Source organism: Sciurus carolinensis, chromosome 12, assembly GCF_902686445.1.
Source record: "Sciurus carolinensis chromosome 12, mSciCar1.2, whole genome shotgun sequence".
Classification (NCBI taxonomy): domain Eukaryota; kingdom Metazoa; phylum Chordata; class Mammalia; order Rodentia; family Sciuridae; genus Sciurus; species Sciurus carolinensis.
This window is the reverse complement of record NC_062224.1, coordinates 4,470,169-4,496,057: the sequence shown is the minus strand read 5'-3', so window position 1 is coordinate 4,496,057 and position 25,889 is coordinate 4,470,169. Positions and strand designations below refer to the sequence as shown.

At 39.9% G+C, this 25,889-nt stretch overlaps 1 protein-coding gene across 2 annotated transcripts in view; it reads right to left on the bottom strand.

Annotated features, from left to right (window-relative positions):
• Mtr (5-methyltetrahydrofolate-homocysteine methyltransferase) overlaps positions 1 to 25,889 on the bottom strand; it is a 95,700-nt gene that overhangs the window by 29,559 nt on the left and 40,252 nt on the right. For both annotated transcript variants that reach the window (XM_047520412.1, XM_047520413.1), the window contains 9 exons: positions 25,376 to 25,516; positions 21,910 to 22,095; positions 11,815 to 11,994; positions 9,336 to 9,452; positions 8,910 to 9,050; positions 7,411 to 7,500; positions 6,056 to 6,208; positions 5,051 to 5,158; positions 3,945 to 4,045 (listed from right to left, as the gene is read on the bottom strand). In XM_047520412.1, the coding sequence (XP_047376368.1) occupies positions 3,945 to 4,045; positions 5,051 to 5,158; positions 6,056 to 6,208; positions 7,411 to 7,500; positions 8,910 to 9,050; positions 9,336 to 9,452; positions 11,815 to 11,994; positions 21,910 to 22,095; positions 25,376 to 25,516 (1,217 nt within the window). The remainder of the gene's footprint in view (positions 1 to 3,944; positions 4,046 to 5,050; positions 5,159 to 6,055; positions 6,209 to 7,410; positions 7,501 to 8,909; positions 9,051 to 9,335; positions 9,453 to 11,814; positions 11,995 to 21,909; positions 22,096 to 25,375; positions 25,517 to 25,889) is intronic.

Genomic DNA, 25,889 nt, shown 5'->3' with positions numbered 1-25,889 from the left:
AGGTTCTGAACATACAGAAATGCTAAGGAGACAGAAATACTAATCACCCTGTATACATGTAGCACACTGCTTACTGGAATTGAAATAGCACACCATATCTCATAAATATGTACAATTATGTGTTCAGTAAAAAGAAAAAAGTATAAAAGGGGAAAAAAAAAAAAGCCTCATTTGCACTCCTTGAAGGCACCTGACCCTGGCTGTCACTTCCCCCTGCAATTCACACATTCCACCAACAGAGGGAAGTACCTGCACCAGAATTCAGCTTCAGCCACTGTTTCCCACCTGCAGTTAGGCAGTGTTAGCAGAATCTGTTACCATTTCTATTTTTAAAACAAAACAAATTCTTGGAAATCTCCCCTTCAAAATACAACAAATTAAAAGCCTCTAAATAATGAGCATGTGAGGTGCTCAGGAAAGATCAGATTAGTGCACCATGAACTTAGACACTCAGCTGAACAGGTCCACATTACTATTTCAAATTGTTTTCATCGTTAGCCACATATTGCTTACTTTTTACCCATACCAAACAGCTGTATTAAGAAGCATTGGTGCCAGGCACAGTGGTGCCCACTGTAATGCCAGAGACATGGTAGGTTAAGGCAGGAGGACGGCAAGTTGGAGGCAAGCCTCAGCAATCTAGCGAGACCCTCAACAACCTAATGAGACTGTCTCAAAATTAAAAAAAAAAAAAAAAAAAAAAGACTGGGACTATAACCCAGTGATAAAACATGCCTGGTTAAAATCCTCAGTACAAAAAAAGGCAGCACTGGTTAAAATATAAATATGCCTCATTATTCTTTTACCAGATCCATATTTTTTAAAGTATTAAATGTATGATGTTATTTTTAAATATCTATTATACATCATAAATTTTCTTATACAATTGAACAGTACGATTATCTGTTAAATGGGGAAAAATTCACATTTTTCTTTTTCTGTAGTTATTATTAGTGTTATTTAAAATCAAATTTAATATACTCAAATATCCGATCAAAATATTTCTAAATATTCTACATTATTAAGGGTAATTCAGAATAATAATATCTGGCATTACAGCTACAGATGTTTGCTGCTCAAGAAAGGACTGGAGGGCTGGGGTTGTAGCTCAGTGGTAGGTCACTTGTCTAGCATGTGTGAGGCACTGGGTTTGATTCTCAGCACCACATATAACTAAGTAAATAAAGGTTCATTGACAACTAAGAAAAAAAGGACTAGAAAGCAAAGTGACAAGGTACAAAGTTCCAGGTTTTAAAATTAGAAACCCAGAGTTTGGACTGCCACTTGCCAGCCATATGCCATGAAATAATCACTGAAGTTTTTCTAAGCCTCAAGTTTTACTGTATGTAAAATGAGAAATAAAATAACTCTAAGGCAGGCAGGGCAGGATCAAAACATGAAAGGAAAGATGAAAAGAAAAGAAAGCAACCAAATAACAACAAACAAACCAGGAAGAGAAGGTAAAGAAAAAAATGAGCAACATTAAAGTACTAATTTTATGAACTGTCAAATGGTAGCCAATGTTGGAGTTCAGTAAACTCCTGGTAAATACATCTCTAGAGTCACTCAAACCCTCAAATTTGTAAATTTTGTTGCACTGTATCATGATTCCCATAAAAATGTGTTTTCCGTCTAAACAAAACTATCACTTTTAGTCCTCTTTATTTCTTTTCCCCCAAAACGAAAAAACTTATTATTTCAGGAGATTGAATCAATGATAAAAAGCTGGAGAAAAGAAAGATTTACACTGAATAGACCATAGATTCACTCACTAACAGGGTGATTTACCCAAGAACACCAGCCTAGTGCTGACGCTAAGCAGAAGTACACATTGCTGCATAAGGCCAGTCTCTAGAGGCCCTTGTCCAAGAGTTAACAGCACAAAACTAAACTCATCAATGCAGGAATATGTTATGAGACATTAAGACAAAGGGGTATTCACCCCTGGTAGAAAGACTACAATTCCAATTCACTTACAGTTTTATATTAAGAAATTGAACTTTCATCAGAAGATGGTTCTCTACTTAGACTTATTAGGAAAGATAAGCAGCCCCTCAATGCACAAGACAATCAATGTGCTGCAGGAAGCCTTGGGGTTAATAAGCAGCCTTAATAACTGAACATTCAATTCCAGCAGCGCCCTGGAGAAACAGCACCAACCTCCCTGGCCACCTAAAAGGTCTTTACATTCCTAGTATGATCTTCTCAACTAACTAGTCATCGATTAAACAATGACAATATCTCAAGAATCACTTGTAGCCAGGCACAGTGGCACATGCCAATAATCCCAGGAACTTGGGAGGCTGAGGCAGGACAGTCTTAAGTTCAAGGTCAGTCTCACCAACTCAGCAACCCTATTTTCCTTTTCAGGAAGACCCTATTTTGAAATAAAAAATAAAAAGGGATGGGGATGTAGCTCAGTGGTACAGCATCCCTGGGTTCAATTTCCAGCACCAAAAAAGAATCACTTCAATTGCTTCTACAAAGTTTACCAACAAGTCACCTTCTTCAATGATTTTTGTCCCATTATCACAACTGAGTGTGGATATGGCCACTTAGCCTGATAAACAGTCAACTCGGGGGGCTGGGGAGAGAGCTTCATAGAGTTCTTGCCTAGCATGTACGAAGCCCTGGATCATTTGATCCCCAGTAGCATGTGAAGGGGCTAACAGTAAATTTCTTGAGAAGTCAACTAAGTCATTTTGGTGTCTCTAATGCATACCTCATATGTACGAGATGACCTATAAACATTTATTAACTGAATTGAATTTTAAATGATTGTGATGAATACAAACAGAAATCAACCATCAAGTCAGAAAAGGTGAGACAACAGCAGAAATGTCTTGAAGATTTCAGGAAGCAAACCCCTTATGTAAATATTTACTGTATGAGTAAAATATCGTGGTTTATCAGTCAATCTCCAGAAAGTCTGTCTTTTTAAAAAATAATGAATACACTGAAAGAAACAGTATTACTCATTTGTAGGACTAGGAGAGAATGCTGACTATTCAGACAGTGAGTGAGAAGGCACATAGAGAGTCCGAGGAGGAAGAGGTGCCTTCCTGAACTGTTCCTGGATGCATCTAACTAGTCTTGAAGTCAGAGATGGATAAAATGTTGAGAGGAGAAAGGGACCCGAAGGCTCACTGTTACTTGACAGCAGAAAAGAGAATCCTAAGGGGCAGGGCTACATCTCCAGTCAATTCTCTTTTCTTTACCCAGAGGAAATAGCACATGGGATAGCAGTCCATGACTCAAAAGGAGTGATGGCTAGTCATAGTTTTATCAGGCTTTTCATTATAAAGAACATGGTGAAATCTGAGTAAAACATATAACTGAAATGGGCAGTCAGCTCTCATATGGAAATAACTTTTCTCTGAACATTTATTTTTCACTACTATGAGCTACATCACAAGGGAGTCTTACTTGCATACAAAATACCAAAACCTAGCTTCATTACCACCAAGAGGCACACAGGGTCCTGCTCTAAGCAAAGCAGAGACAAGCACAGACAAAACCCTCCTACAACACTCTGTTCAGTTAGGTCTCATACAATCTCCGCTCTGAAATCTGTCAGCTTACTGAGAGGATAAAGGGAAAATACTGACTGCCATTGGCAGTGGGGAGCTCCATGTTCTAGCCCCCAGGGCCTATGTTACAATGCCCATTCACAAGAAGCCTCTTGGCTGCCTCCACCTGCCCAAATAGTTTTTCCTATTCTTTTAGTCCTTACTGAACACATAATAGATAATTACTAATTTGTTTCATTTGAAAAGCTGTGTTACTGCAATTTGAAAACATAGTAGACAAAAAAAAAGAAAGAAAGAAAGAAAAGAACCTCTAATATCTACTACCACTCCCTAACCCCCTCCCTCAATAATTACTCTGTTGAAACACTTCCCTTCTTGAACAGCAAAGGGATAAAGGGTGAGGTCTACGCTTACCTGAAATTATTGCAGCCAAGGACCACTCCAACTATGTTCTTGCCAATGTCGTGCACGTCACCTTTCACGGTGGCTAGCACAATGGTGCCTTGGTAAGGGTCCTGAAAGCAAGCCATGCAGTGAGCATGACTGGAGTTATTCAGAGAAGACCACCTAGTTCTCAAGAGCCAGGCAGGTACCAACACAGAAAGGGATTAATACAACCAACTTGAAGATGAGCCTGAGATTGAAATAACACACTTGGTGAGCAGAGCGCTATAAGCGCAAGCAGTTCAAATAAGCCCACCTGGTGGGCAGCACAAGGGCTTCAACCAAGATGGTGCACTGCAACCTCTCAAAGAGCAGCTCAAGTTCAAAAAGAACAGTCCCAAGCTGAAGAGCTCATCCTTCACCCCCAAAAACTGTCTGACGAATGTTTACGTCAACAGTTAAAGGAGGGAGAAGGGAGGAGGTGTTCACTGCACTGTCCCCTCAGAATCTAAAAATAACCACATCAGCCTAGTGTAGAGGGTATTGGGAGTAACTTTCTACTTCTTTAACATGGTCATTACATACCGTGCCAGCACATCTCCTACCTCCAGGGAAAGAAACAAGGAAAGGCAAGCAAGGTATGGGGCATTTTTATGAACACTATGTCTGTCTGAGCTGGATCGGTTTAAGAATGAAGAATCCCAAAGGCCAAAGCTTCCTGAGCTTCAGTGGGAGCTAAGCAAAGTCAAAAGGCTTAATGATTTACTCTGGTGGTGCAATCAGCAAAAATTAAACAGAATTTAGTAGTGGTGTCAAGGATACTACTCGTAGAGAGAGAATATTTGTTCAAAAAAAATTATCCAAAAACAAACATTAGCCCACTACCTAAAAAGCGGGAGGTCTTCAAAGCTGCAGTATCAGCACAGAACTTGGTGCAAAGTAGTAAATGTCAGTTAACAAAGGATTTTGTCTTGGTTGAAAAATTACATCTATATTAAAAATTTCATAAAGCTACAAAGGAAAACCCTAGATTATCCTGAAGCTTGGTAAAAAGGCAAGCCAGCCTGACTGCTTAGGCCTCCACCCCACCCCAACAGGAGTCTTCTGGGCCCACAGGCTTGAAAAAAATGACTTGCCTCTTCTTCTACTATGCCATTAAGCACTTTGTTTTCTTCTCTTTCTTTCTCCATAAAGGGGATAAGGTGGCCAACAGCTTTCTTCATGACCCGAGCTGACTTTATAACCTGGGAAAAAAGCAGAGGTGATTATCTGACTAACTACTGCAATCACCAGCCATCGCAAACCACATGGCTTCTAATGGTCATTTGTGAAATTCCAGCACAAACTAAGAGCACACACTTTAACCTCAGGCTAGCTACACTGGGCTCTGCTTTTGACAGTAAGCAGAATGAGAAAAAAGATCCCTGGGGGAAAAGTCAGTGAATGAGGCAGAACAGGAGAAAAACAAGACTAGAAACCCAACACTGAAATTTCCATCTTCTTGAACTGCTGCCTGTAAGTTTTTCTCTGGCTAAAGGCCCTCTATTGCTTCTCTGAATTCTACCTATCTTTCAGGTTTAAAATTTCCTCACCATGTGCTCATTCCCAACCTTCTCTTCTCCACACAGCTCACTTAACATTGAGCCTCACACAAGACAAGTCAAGGCCCTTTCAATCCTTCATTATCCCAAGGTCCCCAACCTAGATGCTTAGCAAGAGTTTGTTAACTCATGAGGCTAATAACTGCTGCAGTTCAAAATAAAGAGTGCTGTTTTACTTAAAATCTATCATTTAATGTACTACTATTTTAAACTAATATTTTTTCAAAGCATGCATACTTTAAGATGAACACTTGCTGGTCAAATCAAATCTTAATACCAGCTTTACATTTATCTTGAATCTTAAAACTTCTGAGGGTAAAAGGCAGTGCAGAAAATCAGGACAGAGATTATGAAACTAGCAATCTTCAGATGATTTCTAGTTTCCATGCCACTCTGAAGACGAGTTTCTCAGACAACTCCAAACACATCTGGGCAAGGACTGAACTCCAAATCGAAACTTGAACAGAGTATCCAAACTCACTATTCACTAAGACTAGAAAGAGATTCAACTGTGAAAATGTCTCCCTATTTTTTGCCAACCTGAGGTAGAAACATTTTTCCAGCTCCAAAAAGATCGCCAACAATTTTCATGCCATTCATCAGGGGTCCTTCGATTATATTCAGTGGTCGGGGATATTTTTCCTGGTTTAACCTGGCTTCCTCAGTATCTTCAATAATATATTTTTCAATGCCCTTCAAAAAAAAAGGAGGGGGAGGGGGAATAAGAGAAAAAAAATTGGCTTAAGTTCAAACAGTCAACAGAAAATGAAATCATAGATGTGCTTAAGAGTCAGAATCCTCAGGCTGGGGTTGTGGCTCAGTGGTACAGTACTTGCCTAGCATGTGTAAGGCCCTGGGTTATATTCTCAGCACTGGATATAAATAAATAAAGATCCATTGACAACTAAAAATTATTTTTAAAGAGAACATGAGTCCTGCAATCAGACTGTGTGAGTTCAGATCATGGCTCCCAGCAACTACAGGTTATTTAAGCTTCGGTTTCATAAGAAGAGTGCCACAGTATCTTGCTCTTATGTTTATTTTGAGAATTATTAAAATAAATAACCCATGTTAAATGCCTAGCTGGCATTCTTGATACAAAGTAATATAAAAGTGTGCTATTAATGAGAAGGTGGACTAATTAGTAATTTCAAACTCAAAATTAATTAGTTTGTATTATTATATTTTGAGAGATTATACATTAGTAACATCGCTGCCAAATCAGTGTTTTCTCACTGTAACACTGCTTGGTTGGAAGGTGAATGATGGTGAGTGAGATCCTCAGGTGAAGTTCAAAAGAGGAGGCTTCCCCAATCTAGGCTTGAACAAGCCCTGGGGTCCTCTACTCAAGGATCCTTGGATGTGGCTGACTAGTTCCATGAACTGAAATATATGAATCTCAAAAGGTCCAAGATTTGAATTTTAGAGCACCCCCTCCCAAAAAAAAACCTCTGAAATTCTCTAGATTCACCAATGGGAAAACTGAAGCCAAGAGATTATTTATCTTACCTAAAATCCCAATCATCCACAGAAGAACCAGTATTGACTTGCTGATGAACTGAAAGCAACCTGGTCAAGGCAGGGTTCTCAACTTCAGTACTACTGACACTGGACTACAATATTTTTGTTGTGGGGGGCTGTGTCATATACTGTAGGATACTGAGCAGCATCCCCTGGTCATCAGATTTCATTAACATCTCCCACCCCCAGCTTGACAACCAAACGAGTCTATAGACAGTGCCAAAGTGCTAACGCACAATGTAAGGGCAGGCTGAGAGTCGACAGCCAGGAGTCCACGGCCTCTTCCTCCAGCTGCTGTCACCACCAACCCTCCCACAATGGCATCAGACAACAGCGATGAGCAGCCACCGGCCAGTGCAGGTTCCCACACCCACCTTCACAAGGGCATACTCAAGCCGTTCTTCAATGGGGCTGTTCCTCCACTCATCAGTCTGAATGACTTTCTTCCCTCCTTTGCCTTGAGTCTGAATTGAAATTTGGACCAAGAAATGGATATAAGAGGTCACTTATTGAGCCATCGGGCAGCAACTAATAAACTGTCTTACTCTTCCAGTAGAGCATCCAGCATGAATTAAGACACATGTCACTGACCTGACGTACATCAGGACCAACCACATCTCTGGTGAGATGCACAAGCAGCTCTTCCTCCTCTTTCAAGTTTCACCTGAACTCTCACTCCCTGTGGCAAGATTCCCTAACCACCTCCTCCTTTAGGGTTGATGCCCCTGAAGCATCCTCGCCGCATCCTGCAACTACCACACTGGATTAAGATCACCTCTATACATTTTCTGCATGTCTCAGTGAACATCAGCCGAATGTATTAATGCTGAACAAAAACTAAAGTTGCTGGAGCAATGCTTGAGCTGGACAGTAGAGGCCAAGACCCAGAAGGCCAGAAATTCATGCATGGAATTTGGACTTAACCTCCAGAGCAACTGTGTGGTGGGACAGGAGACACTAGTCACAGTTCTGCAGCTGCAAGGTCACATTCAAAATAGCATTTTTAAGTGAAACTCAGAAGGGGCCTGAGTGCTGATAGCAGGAAAGGCCAACAAAGATGAACATGAAGGCATCGAGTTACCAGCATGAATAAAAGAAGGAAGGATCTGGGGAGAACACCAAGATATGGTGTAACTGGGATAACAAGATAGAACTTGCTCATGGAGAAAAACCTGAAGAATAATTTAGAAAGAAAGAGTCCTTCTAAAGCTCACATTCCCCTCACTGGTACATGGAAACACCACTTGTTCTATCAGTCACACAATCAGATGATTCCTGCTTAAGGGATGGAGTTGCTGAGTTAAAATAAAGCAGTTATTCCAAATACTTTGGGTGGTGGGATTGAGTGACTTTATTTTCTCCTTTTGCTTATCTGTGTCTTATACATTTTCTAGAATTCGTCTCTGTTATTTGGTACAAGAAAAACATACTTCACATTTCAAAATATAAAGAAATTTAAGTTCCAGTGCACACCTGTAATCCCAACAACTTGGGAGGTTTAAGTAGGAGAATGAGGAGTTCAAAGTCAGCCTCAGCAGTTTAGCAAGGTCCTAAGCAACTTAGCCAGACCCTGTCTCAATGTAAAAAAATAAAAAGGGCCGGGTATGTGGCTCAGTGGTTAAGCCCCACTGAATTCAATCCCCAGTACAAAAAAAAAAAAAAAAGGAAAAGAAAAGAAATTTAGGTACAGAATGCAGCCTAGGAATGGCCCATTTCTCCTTTCTTACCCTAACCACAATACCTTCTCTGAAATATTCACTGATCCAAAGACATGATTAGATATGTGCTTCTATTCTACAATGAAGATCCAATAATTATGAGTTATAAATTCAAAGAAAGGAAAAAGCCACACGTTAGACACTTTTCTCTCTACCTGGGCATAACGTAAGAGCTTCTCAGTGGCCTCAGGGTCTTTATTCCAGATGAGGTCTTCACAGAGCTGGAGAAGTTCTTTGTGAATATCATCGTATACTGGGAGGTTTCCCGCATTCACTATTCCCATGTCCATACCAAACTAAAGGCAATAAAAAGAAAAGTGAGGATTTCCAGTGATACCCTAAATCAGGGGCCAGAGAGAAAATATTTTAGGCCATAGTCTCGGTCACAACTACTTGACTCTGCCACTGGAGACTAAAAGCAGCCTTAGGTAAGATACAGGTGAATGGGGCATTTAGAGGATGCCCCAATCAAATCTCCTTTATATAAATTGATCACAGGCCAGTTAGGATGAGGGCCACAGTCAGCAAACCCTGCCTTAAGTAAAAGCTGAATTCACGGGCAAGTAGGCCTCCAACCATACCTTGATTGCATGGTAAAGGAAAACCCCATGCATTGCTTCTCGGATGGCTTCCATTCCTCGGAAGGAGAAGGACAAGTTGGAAAGGCCTCCACTTATTCTGACTCCTGGTAATGTTTCCTGGCAAAAATTTTAAAATGTGAAAAGAGTGTTCTATTTTGCCAAAGTGGCAATTACATCACTTAAGTTTTATATGTGAGTGGAAGATAAACAACGTGAAGTCCAAAGTAATACAGAGCTTGTTGTAACTGGGCATAGACCAAAGTTCACTACATTATGATGCTGTAAAGGCACTGCTTCATCAAGTGTCCCCCATTAGACTTGAATCTCCATAAGGAAAAATACAAAATTCTACTTTATCTCTGTGTACTTCCATAATGATGTGGACAGGGTATAATATATAGTGTGTATTCCATAAAATATTGGCTGGATAAATGATAGAAAAGAAAGGTGTGTGTGTGGGGGGGTGCACGTTTGTGTGCAAACACACACATATACACACACAAAGGTCCCCATTCATTAAAAGCACAAGCTTCACCATAGTCAGATTGTGGAACCAACCTAGTTGCCCTTCAGTTGATGAATGGATAAAGAAACTGTGGCATATTTATACAATGGAATATTACTCCGCAATGAAGAATGATAAAATTATGGCATTTGTAGGCAAATGGTCGAAATTGGAGAATATCATGCTAAGTGAGATAAGCCAATCTCAAAAAACTAAAGGACGAATGATCTCGCTGATAAGCGGATGAGGACATATAATGGGGGGTGGGAGGGGCTAGCATTAGGTTTAGGGTTAGGTTTAGAGTTAGGCTAAGGAGAGCGGTAAGAATGAAGGAAAGAAGAACTGTGTAGAGGGAAAAGAGGGGTGGGAGGGGTGGGGGGGAGGGGAAAAATAAAATAAACATCATTACCCTATGTAAACGTAAAAAAAAAAATAAATAAATTAAAAAAAAAATAATATATCTGTAAAAAAAGAAAAAAAAAAAAAAAAGCACAAGCTACCTGAAGGCACTTGTAACCTAAATGAACAAACTGTTGTGCATTATAAACTTGACCAATTATAAAGGACAAAAGGCAACTGAGGTTCCTGCCACACCTATGACAGCATCAGCATTAGCTGGCATGTGGAGCAACAGGATCTCTCTCGCTCAGTGTTGGCTCAAGGACAAACTGGCTCACGCACTCAGGAAGAAGGCTTGCTATTATCCAGTACTATGATCCAACCACTTGGCTTCTGGGGTATGTGCTATAGAGAAACTCGGGCATGTGTGCCTAAGATACATATACAAGAATAATCACAGCGGCATTGTTCATGATCCAGAAGCTGGAAACAAACCACACATCCCTCAGTGGTAGGATGGTTAATTATGGCATGATGATACAATGAAGTATCACACACTAATAGAAATGAAAAAATGACAGTTACAGCAACACAAATGCACTTTTTAAAATACTTTTTTAGTTGTAGATGGACACAATACCTTTATTTTATTTATTTGTTTTTATAAGATGCTGAGGATCGAACCCAGTGCTTCACACATACTAGGCAAGTGCTCGACCACTAAGCTGCAACCCCAGTCCCCAGATGAATCTTTAAAATGAGTTTGAATTAAGGAAAAAAGTCATAAACATCTTATGATTCTCTTAACATTAAGCTAAAAAATAGGCAAATCTAAACTACACTGTTTAGATATCCAGCTGGTTTTTATAGTTCTGTCCTACAAAGTCACTGTAAACACTGAAACAGGGAACACAGAAGCACTCCTCCTAAGGGAAATACATGGTCACAACATTCCCATTAGCCCATCAGTGTTGGGCACATCACAGCCTTCCTGCATTCATGAATGCTGGTCAACACAACATATGCTCTAGGGCCATTTTTAAAAAGCAAAATCACCCCCAGGACACAGTGGCGCACACCTGTGATCCAGCAACTCAGGGGGCTGAGGTAAAGATCACTGGTTTGAAGCTAGACTCAATTATTTAGCAAGACCTTTCTCAAAATGAAAAAATGAAAAGGGCAGGGAATGTTGCTCAGTGATAGAGCACCCTGGATTCACTCCCCACTGCCATAAAAAAAAGGTTAAAAAATGGCCCTAAATAACATGGCTAAATCAGGAAGACTACGACATGAAATTCAGAATGAGGTGTATCCAGAAAAAGAGAGACATACAGACATCAGTTAGGTGCTACTCTGGGCAAAGGGAAAGCTATTAAATGCTTCATAATTATTTACTTATTATGTGCTATATTTAGGTTTTATGTATTCTTCAGTGTGTGTGTTACACTTCATAATTTAAATAGCATTACCCAAAATTTTTAGAAGTCTCTAACTTCAGAAAACAATTTACTAAACAATGAGAATGTCAACATTCCCAGCCAAAAAAATATACTGTGATGACTCTAATCATTCACTAGACCCATGTGATAAATCTGAACCGTCTTGAGTAGAAGAGAGAAAATGGTCCTTACTTACTTTAATGACTCTAGTTGCATGGATAAAATTTACAGCATACAAGTTGTGTTCTTCCATCCCAGTACCAATGGTGAGGATGTTGGGGTCAAAGATAATGTCATTTGGATTAAACTTCAGTTTTTTCACAAGTAAATGGTAGGCTCGAGTGCAAATACTGATTTTGATGTCTGTTTCTGTCGCCTGGGAAAAGGAGAATATATGAAATATAAAAACTAAAAAACAAAGTGTCCCCCATGAAAAGAGTACATTTCACTTGTTGAAAGTACTCAAGTGTCAACACATGGATTTCATAGAAATACAAATGCCAAGCAGTCTCTAAACATTTATCAAATTATTTCAGAGGAGAAATCCATTTAAAGATCCCTTTATATATATATATATATATAATGAGAAACACATACACACACATATATATGTATACACATAGAGAGATAGATTTTTTTTTTATTTGAAACAGGGTCACCTCCCTCAGTGAGCTCCTCAGAAGTCTGCAGCACATCCATCAGTGGGGTCGGTCATTTCTCAAGAACATGTTTTATATTCATTAGGATTTGCACTTCAGAATTGTATGTGGCAGATTTTTGGAATCACTGTTGTGGTAGCAAGTATGGTCCCTGCCCCTATCCATAGGGAATATGTTCAAGACCCCCTGTGAATGCCAGAAGCCACAAACCCTATGCTCTGTATACCATGTGTTTTCTGTTTTTTATACCCATGATATGTTTTTTATACCTATGATAAAGTTTAATTTATAAACTAGGCATAGTAAGAGATTGACAACAATAAATAATAAAGTAGAGCAGCAGGGGCTAGGGTTGTGGCTCAGTGGTAGATTGCTTGCCTAGCATGTGTGAGGCACTGGGTTCGATTCTCAGTACCACACGTAAATAAATAAAAGGTCCATCGACAATTAAAAAAAATGAAAAAATAAAGCAATTATAACAATATACTTTAATAATAGTTATGTGGTTGTAATCTCTCAAATATCTTACTTTTATCTTTTCATTCAAAGGAAGCATTTTAAGGCTTCTCTTTGACATTTCCAGATTACTATCATCACTCCCTTGTGCTTTGTGACCATTATCAAGTAAAATAAGAGTTACTTGAATATAAGTGCTATGATCCTGTAGTAATCAGCCTAGCTCCATGGGGCCAAGGAACAGGTAATTGTATACCACAAGTATTTGCCGACAGGTAGGATTCACATCCTGAGGGCAGTGGAGCAGGAGAGTTGTAGTCTGGCACAAGATTTCATCAAGCTACTCAGATGGAATGCAATTTAAAAATTAAGAATTGTTTGTTTCTAGAGTTTTCCATGTAGTATTTTTGGACCACAGTAGACCATGGGTAACTGAAATAGTGGAAAGTGAAACTGCAGGTAAGGTATGATTACTGTATGTGTATATATATTTTTTTTCCTGAGCATATTTGATTTTTCATGTATCCAGAAATTCAAAATGTAATTTGGTGAATGTGTTGAGTGTTGAAGTTGCAAGTTTGACCCAAAGACAACTTCATGACAAAGTTCAGAGATGCTTTGAGTAACAGTAGCATTCATTCCTTCATTTATTCATTGAACAAGTGATACCGAGTGCATCTTCTGAGAGGTGCTGCTCTGGGTACTGGAGATGCAGCAAGACCGACATTCTAGCTAGGGGAGACAGGTTGGCAAATTAATGATAAACTATAAAACAACCAAAAATAACAAGCAAGTTGCCAGGTTAGTAGTGTAATTTCTGAAAAGAGCTGCTCTGAAGGGAGGAAGCGGGAGGGATGGGGGACTGGTTTATGGGGGTGATTAGTGTCTGAAAAGGGGCCTTTGGCCAGATGTTGAGGCACAAAACCACATCGTGGGGTGTCTGGAGAAGCGGCAGCAGTAAATAGCTGGGCTCAGGAGCAACAGGGTTGGTGGGTTTTAGACACAGGGGAGGAGCAGCGTGGGCAAGTGTAGTGGAGGAGAGGAAGATGATGAGCAGGGACTGGAGGCTTGCTGGAGGTGGAGGCCCTGACTGTAAGAGAGAAGGGTAGCAGCGGGGAGTGTGGGCCTTGTTGGAATTGTAGGGACTCTTGTGATGGGTGGTCCAGATTCATATCTGTAAGCTGCGGCACATGCTAACAAGACGGTGCTATAGTGGGGATGGGGCGGGGAATAAATGTGTATCTTCAGATCAGTATAGAGTACCACTGTGGAAAACCCACAAAAGCAGTGGCAGTATTGCCTGGGTGACAGAACTCGAGGGGAGGTCAGGAGAGGGTGGGACACTTATTTTTCATCTGTCTCTGAGTAGTGTTTGGGTTTGTATCATGTATGTTTTTATTAAATACGGCATTTATATGCATATAAAATTTGATTTTTGCAGAGAGTCTTAACTGTTGTGTTGATAAAAATACAAAGGGAACCAGGCATAGTGGTGCTTTCCCAGCCATCCTGGAGATTGAGGCAAGAGAACACAAGTTCAAGTCTAGCTGGGTCAACCTAGTCAATTCTATTGTTTTTAGAATGGTATGTAGCCAACTGGGCATGCTGTATCTGTACCCTACAAAGGAGTAGAGTGTGGGTACAGCTGCATACCAAGGGCAGCATTGTGTTGAGGGACATGCAGGAGTGTCCTCAAGGGACAGGAACTCATTTCTAGGGTCAGAATAGTCACCCACACCATGCTATTAGGCAGAGCCTTCAGAGTACTGTTACATGAACAAGACATTTAGCTTGAATAAAACAAAAAAAGATCCCAGAATGAACAAAACTTGGATGACCAGGCCTCTGCCAGGAATGGGACACACCATGTATCCTGTTAGGTTCCCCAAGGACTCCTGTCTTATCCTCAGCCAGAGCTATGAGACAAACGTGCTGGTAAGCCTCGATTGTACATGTGGATTCCACAGATCCAGAACAGCAGTTCATCAAGACAACTGGGTGGAGGCTTTCCTTTACCAGGAAGGGCTGCAACTCTGGTTGTGCATCACAACCTGGAGGGATTTTGTTTGTTTTTTAATACTAATATGTCTCCCCAAAGCAATTAATCAGAATCTTGAAATAAAGCTACAGCAAAAGTATTTTCAGGAGGCTTAGTGATGCTATGCAGAGCTTGGATGAGAACCACTGACAGTTAAGATGAGACCCTTTCAAGGTTGCCTGCATAACAACCCTCCACAATACAAAATACAAAGGTCTGGATGAAGCAACCCCACATTCTAACAGAGAGCAAAGGAACCTACTCAGTGCTCATTCAGAAAGAAATGCCACGAGCATGCTCGGAAGCTGGGACACTGAGCTTGGGCCACACTCCTATTCCTATGGGACAGCTGGACATCTCAGACTTTAGGGCCTGGGTACAAAAGTGGCTCAGAGGCCTGCTGCTCCTCATACCCCTGCTACAAAACTCCACTGCTGTGGGTAGTCTGGATATGTCTCTTTCTAACCAAAAAAAAAAAAAAAAGAAGAAGAAGAAGAAGAAGAACTTAAAAGCCATCTTATAAGAAAAGGCCCAAAAATAAAAATAATCATGCAATTTTACTTAGGGAGTGGTACTCTATCTAAGGGAATAAAAGAAGAAGCCCCTGAAGGGGAGAAATAGACATCAGCTCTCAGCAAAGCTCAGAGGTGGTCAGTAGAGAAATCTGAGGTCAGTCACCTTCTGCAAGGTAACAATCAAGGGAAAACTGAAATCTTTTGATTGATTTTGGTCTCTTAACTCTTATTTCTATAGCCTACACTATTTGAAAATCCAAAATATTCAATTGAGAAATAGTGTCGATTCATCAAAGTTCAATAACGATTCATGGTTTGAAATAAAAAGTCTAAAAATCACCAAAGGAAAATATTTATCCAAGAAAAAGTCAGCCAAGCAAAACAAAAACAAGAAACCAAGAAAGAAATTACAAAGACGGTCTACATTCTTCAAAGACAATGTGAACACTGGCAAGATACTAACTCTTCACTATTTTCTAGGTTAGAATTAATTACATTCAATCAGTCCCCCAATGGGGGTTAATTTCTTGGTAACTTCTGCTGTTCCGTAAGTCACCTCTAAAGTTTTAAAATGACTGAAGTCAGGCCTCACCCTGACTCTCAAATGAGTGACAGCCTCCAAGACAGAAGCCCAGAGCTTTTTTTTAAAAAAAGCTTTGGCAGTAACTGTCCTTCCATCAGAGTGATTCTGCTTCCTTCCTGCTTAGGTACTAAAAATTTCAAAGCCAAGTCCCAGCCCCACTCTAAGAGCTGACTTTGCTTCCAATGTCACTGAGGAACATGCAATCACAGACTGCCTCCACGATCAGCCACAGGTGTCGGGAACGCACTCTTCACTCTGCCTCCTCGCCCGCTTTCAGGCTGGCCCTAACTATCATCACTTCTCATCTGAATTACAGCAATAAACTGTGGAAGCAGGCCAGAGACCCCCACCCAGAAGACCCCTCCCATAATTAAGCTTCTCCTCTTGTCAGACCAGCAGATGTCTGCAGAGGTTATTGTGATTGGTAGTTTCCTTTTTCTTGCAAATGCCAGGTTTGCACATAAAAGGTGTGACAGAGTCTGCAAACTTGTTGTACAAAAAGATATTATCTCTGTGTTTTTGGTAAAAACTTAGAAAACCTGTGTCTGGTTTATGGAATGGAATGGAAAGCACTTGTCATGTCAACCTCCATCCCTACCCCCAACTCCTGCCACTGGGTATAAGGTTCATAAAATTTCCAAAATCTTTATTCAGAGGAAGAATTCTTAGGTGAGAGCCACCTCTGAACCCTGCAGTCAATAAATCTACTTCCTGAAAATTCCTTGGGTGTCCAGCCTCTTCTTTCCTACTTCACTCCAACAGCTCTGCTTTGTCCCTATCAACACTTCTCTCCACCAAAGGGGTTTTGTTTTGTTTTATGGTACTGGGGACTGAACCTGGGGGTGCTCTGACTCTGAGCTATTCCACAGCCTTTTTTATTTTCTGAGACAGGTCTTGCTGCATTGTCCAGCTTGACCAGGACCTCATAATCCTCAGTCTTCTGAGCTGCTGGACTATAGGATGGCAGCACCAGAAAGGTTTCAGAGCAGAAGCCAGACAATGGTCACTCCTCTGCTCAAAACCCTTAGTGGCACCAGGCACGGTGGCACTGTAATCCCAACTGCTTGGGAGGTTGAGGCAGTTGGATTTAGAGTTCAAAGACAGCCTCAGCAAAAGCAAAGCACTAAACAATTCAGTGAGACCCTGTCTCTAAATAAAACACAAAATAGGGCTGGAGATGTGGCTGGGTGGTAAAGTGACCTGTACTCCCACGCAAAAAAAAAAAAACCTTTAGTGGTATCCCAGCTCACTGAGTAACAATGCTGACCAGGTGCTAACAGTGGTCCACAAGCCCAGATGACTTGAGCTGCTATCCTCTTAACCTGGAATCCTCCCCATCTTCTCTCCCTTCCACTTATTTACCTGTTACCAGCTGTTTACCTGTTACCTGTTACCAGCTGTTTTCCAAACATGACAAGCATGTACCTGTCTCAGGTCTCCCCGACATTATCACATGGCTCATTCCCTCACCACCTTTGGGCGTCTACTAACAGGTCCTATTATCCGTGAGGCATTCCCAAAGTATTCTATATAAAAGAGCCTCATCCACCCCCATTCCAGTACTTCCGATCCCTCTTGTACTCTTTGTTTCCCTTCACTGTATTCAACACTAACTGGTATATATCTCTATTATTCACATACTCATATTTTAAATTTACATTCCCTTTGTCCTGGAGAATATGCCCTGGAGAATATGTTAATATGTAATTAACACTAACAGCATTAAGAGATGAGACCAGCATGCTCTCCTGGATCAATGCCAGTATCATGGGAGCAGGTTAGTTATAAAAAGGGGCAAGGTTAGCTGATTTCCTGTCTCTCCTATACTCTTGCCCTTCCACCACATCATGACATAGCATGAAGACCCCTGGCGGATACTGGTGCCATGCTCTTGGACTTCCTCCCAGACTCCAAACATGAGCCAAATAAATTTCTACTCTTTATAAATTGTCCAGTCTGTGGTATTGTTATAGCAGCAGAAAACAGATTAAGACAAATAAAAATCACAGAAGGTCAGGGAGTAGGTTTTATTGGTTTGGTTTTGTTTTTTTAAATATCTCTATTTTTATGAGGTACTGATATCGAACCCAGTGCCTCGCACACATGCCAGGCAAGTGCTCTACCACTGAGCTACAACCACAGCCCAGGGACTAACTTTTATTCTGTGCTATCTGCTCAGAGCTTAGAATGTGGTTCATCATACAGCAGGTACTCGAGATACATTTGAAGATGTTTGCCTCATCACAAAGTAACAGGGTGTTATATAAATAATTTTTAAAGAACATTTAGGTAACAAAGAAAGAGTGCATGGAAAAAGGAAAATAAAAATCAACAGCAGATAGATGTGAGACCTGGAGGATAAAGGCAGATAAAGAAATCTCACAAAGAGCCCAAAACACCACATAGGAAAATTAGGTAACCCATCCAAAATACCACACATCTTGAACAATACACATAACAAAAGAGAGAACAAAACAATTCAAGGATAACTGGTGCAACTGTGGCTGTGAGCTTAGAAAGGGTCCCCTGAGCACCCATCTAACAGTGTAACCAGGACTCAGAACACCCAGGAAGGGCTCAGGACAGGAGAATCCATGAAGTGTCCTGAGAAAGGAAAGACGAGTAAGCCTCACACACACAAAAAAAAAACCAAAGGTGAGAACAGCAATGAACTTCCTACCAGTACCAGTGAAAACCAGGAGTCGAACACAGAAAACCGCCTATATCAATACAATGATTATATGTCAATGGTACAAAAGAACAACAAAGCCACCTGCAGACATGTAAGGTCTCAAAAGAACTTAGTGTCCTTTTTTCCTTCACAAGAAGCTACCAGAGGAAACATTCTGCCAAATCAGAGATTTGCCAAGAATGAGGAAATGATATTTTAAAATGATGACATTTAAAAACCCAAGAGAGTCAGGCATGGTGGCATATATCTGTAATCCCAGCAAGCCAGAGGCTGAAGCAGGAAGATCACAAGTTCAAAGCCAGCCTCAGTAATTTAGCAAGGCCCTAAGCAACAATAAAACCCTATCTCAACATAAAAAATTAAAAGGGCTGGGGATGTAGCTCAGTGGTAAAGTGTCCCTGGGTTCAATTACCCGTATGTACGTACGTACATATATACATACATACATAAATATCCAAGAAATGAGAGATGAACATCTCACAATGACCACTTTGTAGTCAGCTGCCTCCTAAAGTCATGCCAGGAGACTTGGAGAATTCTTCAATAAATTCAAATGAAAGTCCACATAATAGTGTGGACACATTAGACAGTAGAAATTTACACAAATAGCAGACAATGTGAAGATGAAATACATATAGAAAACAATTCAAAGATAAGTGTTAACTTTGTAAAAAACATAGAAAGGAAAAGCAATCACAGTATGTCACAAGGCTCAGTTTTTATACTTCCTTAACATAAGCAATGAAAATAATTATAACTAAAATAAACTATATCAAAACTAAAAGTAAAGATGTGTGGAGTGGGGACAGGGAACAGTGAAAAGCTAAATCCTTAACTGCTGTAGGAAGCCCATAAAAAATGAAAACTAAAGACAGAGGTATATGCCACAGAATCAGTTTTAAAAGTTGAAAGTGATTGTTTCTAGGGATGTAGAAGGTTGGAGGTTTCTGTTTATCATAAAAAGCTATATGGAACTATTTGTATAGATATTCTCATACAGATATCTTTGATTTTAAAAAAAAGTCCCACCATACATAGTGGAAAATGACTACATATAATTTTTCAGATAAATAATCTAATGAAGTACATTCAAAATATTAAATGTATACACACCCTCACTTCTATGAACTGATTCTAAGAAAATCATTCTCTACAAGTGAAAGTGCTACATAAATTAGGATATTCATTGGCCACTGTTCATACTACTAAAAAATTAGTTCAATAGACTAATTAAGGCATACACTTAAATATAATGCAACCAGGGAGTTATAATCCACATTTACTAAAATGGGAAGATGCCCACATTCTGTCAAGTTGGGGAATGAACTGCAGGAGGGCAAAGGCAATCTCGTTTATACCTAATTTTCCATGTACTAGAACCTCTCCTACTCATTCCCCCACAGCCTTGTGGCCTTCTCCCTCATTTTATTTGGGTTTTCAAATGTTTTCTCCACAGAAGGGCCTTAGGAGACCACCTTCCTCAATAGCCAACTCTTCTTTTATGAGACCATTCAGCACAGTCCCCGATAAATCAAACCAGTTCTCCTAGCCTGGATCCCAGAACTGCTGCTTGCTACTGTGTCATGACAGCAAGTCACACAACGGCTCAGTGCTTTAGTTTCCTCACTTAGCATACAAAAATGATAAGAACAAATATCTAAAGTTAATATGCTGGGAAGAAAAATGAACATGTATTATGTGCTTGCCTGGTGTGACTTGGGCTTAATATAAAACAAAGATCAAAATGACTTTCTTTTGCACTTTTCTTGATTATTTGAATTTTTCTCATAATAAAAATTTATCTTTTGTACAAAAAGAGTTAACACTTTTGTTAAAAACGATTTTATTCTAAAAATTTTTTAAAGACAGAAAGGAAAAAATTGTCAATATGTCCCCATGCTGAGACCATCCCTACCCCTAAGCTATCATTGGGTTTTTTTGGGTTTTTTTTTCCTGTTCATATTATTTATTAAACAAAATTGGGATCATTTCACTCCCCTCACCCATGGTTCTATCACCTCATTCTATTTTTTTTTTTTTTTTTGGTACTGAGGATTGGACTCAGGGGCACTTCACCACTGTGCCACATCATCCCCAGTCCTATTTATCACCTCATTCTTTTTAACTGCTACAAATTAAAGCATTCCCCTAATAATGGTTATTTAGAGTGTTCTCAATTTTTGGTTATCATAATGCTATAATGAATGTGAACACATACCCTTACATACTGAAGCTATTACAAGATTTCCAAGATTAATCAGAAGGAATGGGTTTTTCAATTGTTCTAATTACTGAGCAAATACCAAAATGCTTATGAAAGTTATGTGAGTTAAAAAAAACATAACAATGTAATAAGCACCCATACAGGTCACCCAGTCAAACCATAGTTGTATTTGCTTCCTATGAGTCCCACCCTGATTCCATGGCAGGAATATTATGAGAGTTAGCACTGATCGTTTTTGGTTTCTGTTTGATAGAGAAAACAAATACTGTTTTTTAAAAAAACTTAGTATCTTCTCACAGGCTTACTGGCTACTTGTCCTCCTTTTTCTATGAATTGCTTATTCATTTCGTTTGTCCATTCTGCTAAGCTGACTGGGGTATTTTGGTCTCAGATCTATAGAAATTCTTTGCATATTAGTGATATCAACCCACTGCTATTACTCATGTTGCAAATAGTACTGTGTCTTCACCATATAATAAAGTTTTATGTTTTTATGTAAATATTTTCCTTTCTGGTCTTTTGAGTTGGTGATATCTTCTGCAACATAAGTTTAAGTTAGAATTTTCCTACATATTCTGTAGAATTTTTTTACACTTAAATATTTAATCAGTGTTGACTTTATTACATGGTGGGAATGGGGTTACTGCTGAGGTGGTGATGAGATCATAAGAATTCTTCACAAATGGATTACTGTTGTCTTTGTGGGAATGGTTCCTTATGGTGAGAGTGGGTCTATTATAAAAGCAACTTCCACCCTGTCTTGCTCTCTGACCTTCTGCAACAACAAGGCCCTTACCAGATGCAGTCCCCAAATCATAGTCTTTTCATATCCAGAAAAATGAGCCAAACAAACTTCTACTGTTTATAAATTACCAAGTCTATGATGTTCTATTAGAGCAGCACAAAATGGATTCAAAGAGGGCTCTGACTTTATTTTCTTCCGAATGTATAACCAGTTGTCCCAGAAGTGTTTACTGACTAATTCAACCTTTCTCCACTGATGTAATGACTTCATATATGTATTGTGTACATGCACGTACATACAGCTACTTCAGAATTCATGTTCTCCTGCTGCCATCTAACCTGGGTGACACAGTAGAGCTAAGGAAACGGAAATCACTCACCTGTCCTTCTTCATCGAAAGCCATAATCACCACGGCACCTCCAAACTTCTTGATCTTCCTTGCCTTATTCAAGAAGTCCTCCTCTCCCTCCTTCAGACTAATGCTGTTGACGATGCACTTCCCTTGGCAGCACTTCAACCCAGCTTCAATCACAGCAAAATTGGAAGAGTCAATGCACAAGGGCACCTAAGACAGAGGGCAAAAAGTCAGAGTTGCAAGTCACCACAAATTCCAGCCCAAGGAAATAAACAAATAATCACAGTGTATGGAAAAGACAGGATTTTAATACACTTGTTCTTGAAGCCCAACATTCTTGGAGTAATTTCAGCATACAAGAGACTACACCCATGAGCCAGACTTTACAATGCAAAGACTAGCATGTAATCAGTAAGATCAGTTTCCTGGTTTCAGCACTAGTTTATGCGTTCATTCGAGTGCCTTAAACCCGAGGTAAATACCTCAAGTGAGATTCAGACACCCGTGGTCTGACTGAAGAATTGAGGTTTAGCCTCATGCCCTTAGGGAACAGCCCTAGAGCCAAGTTATTCAATTTCAATTTTTCCTTTAGAAAACCAAGTTCCTGAGTGAGAAGAAAATGAGTTTTAATATTAGTAACAGTAGATCCAACACTCAACAAATGCATTTAACTTAATAAAGGATAATAGTGAAATGTGCAGAGGAGAACAGGTTTCTTTCTCCTTAGTGCCTCTGTAACAAGGAAAGAGATATGAAGGGCTTAAAGGAAGGATTCGATTAGTACAAAGAAATGAAACATGGCAGCTAATCTAGGCCCCACTGTTTAATTAAGCCATTCAATAAATAATTAAAATAACCACTATGATAGAGCCCACAGAGACAAAGTTAAGTCACAGAGGTCCCTGGTTTCACTGAGGCTATAAAGAAAAATGTTTAAACAAGTGAACTCTTAAGAGCAGTAAATGCTAAAACAAAAGAGAAGCAGCATGGTTTTCTAACCCTACTGCTGAAAACAAGCTAGTAGAACATTTTTATGCTCTACCCTAATTGCCCAAAATCTGGTCAAAACAAGAAGGAAAAGAGAAAAATTACCATAATGATTAGAGCACTAAATAACAGTCTCTTATGTTATTAAGAGTCCTTCATAGCTGACAAGACAATGCCATCATTACAATTCACAGACTAGATACAACAGGTGACACCAGCCCACTTAAAGAAACCAGGGCTAACAGCTCACCTCATCAGGGTGCCAGGACTCTGAGGGCATCCAGCTTTCCTGCCACTGTGAGCAGATAAACAACTGGCTCCACCTCTGATTCTGACTGACTTTCAACAGGTCACTGAGGTTCTTTGCACCTTAAATTCTCAAAAGGTCTATTACACCCAGAAAAGTGGCAAAACATTTTAGTAAAGACTTTTTTTGGTTTTTCAATTGTAGACTGACACAATGAGTTTACGATACTTATTTTTATGTGGTGCTGACAGAACCCAGAGCCTCAGGCGTGCTAAGCAAGCACTCTACCACTGAGTCACAACCCCAGCCCCAGGAGTTTTTGTTTTGCTTTTCTTGATGGTATTGTGGGTAGAACCCTAGGGGTGCTCTACCACTGAACTATATCCCAATCCTTTTATTATTTATTTTAAGACAGGGTCATGCTAAATCACCAGGGCTGGCTTCAAACATGATACTACTGCCTCAGCCGGAGTTACTGGATTATAAAAATGCATCGCGACACCCACATATTATATATATATATGTGTGTGTGTGTGTGTGTGTATATATATATATATATTTATTTATATATATTTACTTATTTATTTATATATATATATATATATATATATATTTTTTTTTTTTTTCCCCTGGTACTGGGGAATGAACCCAGGGGCACTTTGCCACTGAACTACATCCCCAGCCCTTTTTCATTTTAAGAGGGCCTTGCTAAGTTGCTGAAGCTCGTCTCAAACTTACAATCCTTCTGCCTCAGCCTTCTGAGTTGCTGGGATTACAGGTGTGCACCACTGTGTCCATTGTATCACCCAGCTCTGTAGTAGGAGTTTTAATATACAAATTTAAAAAAAAATTGTAATTTAGTGCTTACCATAATACCACAAGATTATAATCTAAGCATTTGCTGAAGTAAAAAAAAAAAACAAAAAAAAACTCAACAAGCAGTCCAACCTGAAATATGTAATTTTTTTTGGTACCAGGAATTAAACGAATCCCAATCCCAGTCCTTTTTATTTTGAGAAAGGATCTCACTGAGTTGCTGAGGCTGACATTGAACTTGGGATCCTCCTGCCTCAGTCTCCCAAGTCTCTGAGATTATAGGAATGTAACATGCCCAGCAGAGAATACACAATTCTTAAATCATGAGGAAGAGAGTAGGGGTATAGCTCTGTGGTCAAGTTCTGGGTTCAATTCCTGGGGGGGGGGGGGGGGAATCAAAACAAAAGCACCAGAAAGTTTCTTTTAAAAAATAATTTCAAAAATCACTTCTCATCACAGACTTAATGGCAGAGAAATTAGGTGAAAGTTTTAGTTTTTAGAAGCCCTCTAAAGTTGTTTAAAAGACCAATGCTAAAATTAATATTCACCTTTTTTTTTTGATACTGGGGATTTAACCCAGAGGAGCTTTACCACTGAGTTAAATCCCTGGTCCTTTTTATTTTTGATTTTGAGACAGGGTCTCACTGAGTTGTTCAGGGCCTAATTTGCTGAAGCTGGCCTTGAACCTACAATCCTCCTGCCTCAGTCTCCCTGGTAACTGGGCTTACAGGTGCACATAACCATGCCCATTTAAATTTAACCTTTTAAAGAACAAATGTAAAGGATGACATAATTCCTTGATTTAACCCAGTTTTTATACTGTTGTTTTCATCTGATAAGCCTAACAAGGGCTCTTCTTCCTGATAAGGAGACATTAACTGAACTCCACTGCCCTAGGCAAACACGGAACAAAGGATGTGGCAGGAACAGGCAAGGACATCCTTCCAAAATTCAAAAAGTGGGTACTTGGTTTGCCCAGAAATCTAATACTCACCAGTTCTAGTGACCAATCCCAGAAGCCTTGGAAATAGACAAGGTAAAGCCTATTTCTCTCCAAAATTTGGCTCATGCTGGGCATGGTGGTACAAAGATTGTAAATTCCAGAAGCTCAGGAAATTGAGGCAGGAAGATCCAAGTTCAAGGCTACCTTAGCAACTTAATGAGAGCATCTCAAAATTTAAAAAATAAAAAGGGCTAGGAATGTGGTTCAGTGGTAAAGCACTCCTGGGTTCGATCCCAGGTACCAAAAAAAAAAAAAATCTGGCTTAGGTCAGAAAGGTTACCATTAGTCAAGAAAGCTGACAATCAAACCACTGGGCTTTCAATGTGGGAAAACAGAAAAACAGATCATGAGTGGACAGATCAAGGGGACAACTGGTAAAGATAAGTGAATGACACAGTGAGTCAACCAAAACCCCTCAAATATAATCTTCGCACAACCTTAGCAATGTCGGGCTCAGAAGCAATGAAGTTGCAAAACCTGGTCATTGCACTTGGACCATCTAGCATGCCATCATCCATGTTGATATCCAGCACCTGGGCTCCCATTTCCACCTGCAATTTGGCAATACTCAGGGCTTCCTGAGGGAGAAATGCAAAAATAAGCCTCATTAGGAGACAGTTACTCAGAGAATGGTAAGAAAAGTGACCCCTCGCCATCCCCCAAGTATCCTTTCCAACTACTCTAGATAACCAGTCTGGTTCCCTGCCCTCCTCCCCAACGATTAACCTTTCTCACAAGCCTCGTCCCTCATATCATCTCACTAAGAATTCACCAAGGCTGTTTTCCCACCATAAAGAATATAAAATCCTCAGTTTGTGGTCAAGGCCCTCTGAGCTAGCCCTGCCTTTTAACTTTGCCAACACAATCCCCTTCTCTTCCACATTGGTTTAGAACTAGTTCAAGTCCCATTTCCCTCAAGAAAGATCCTAAAGAAACCATCCAAAACTCACA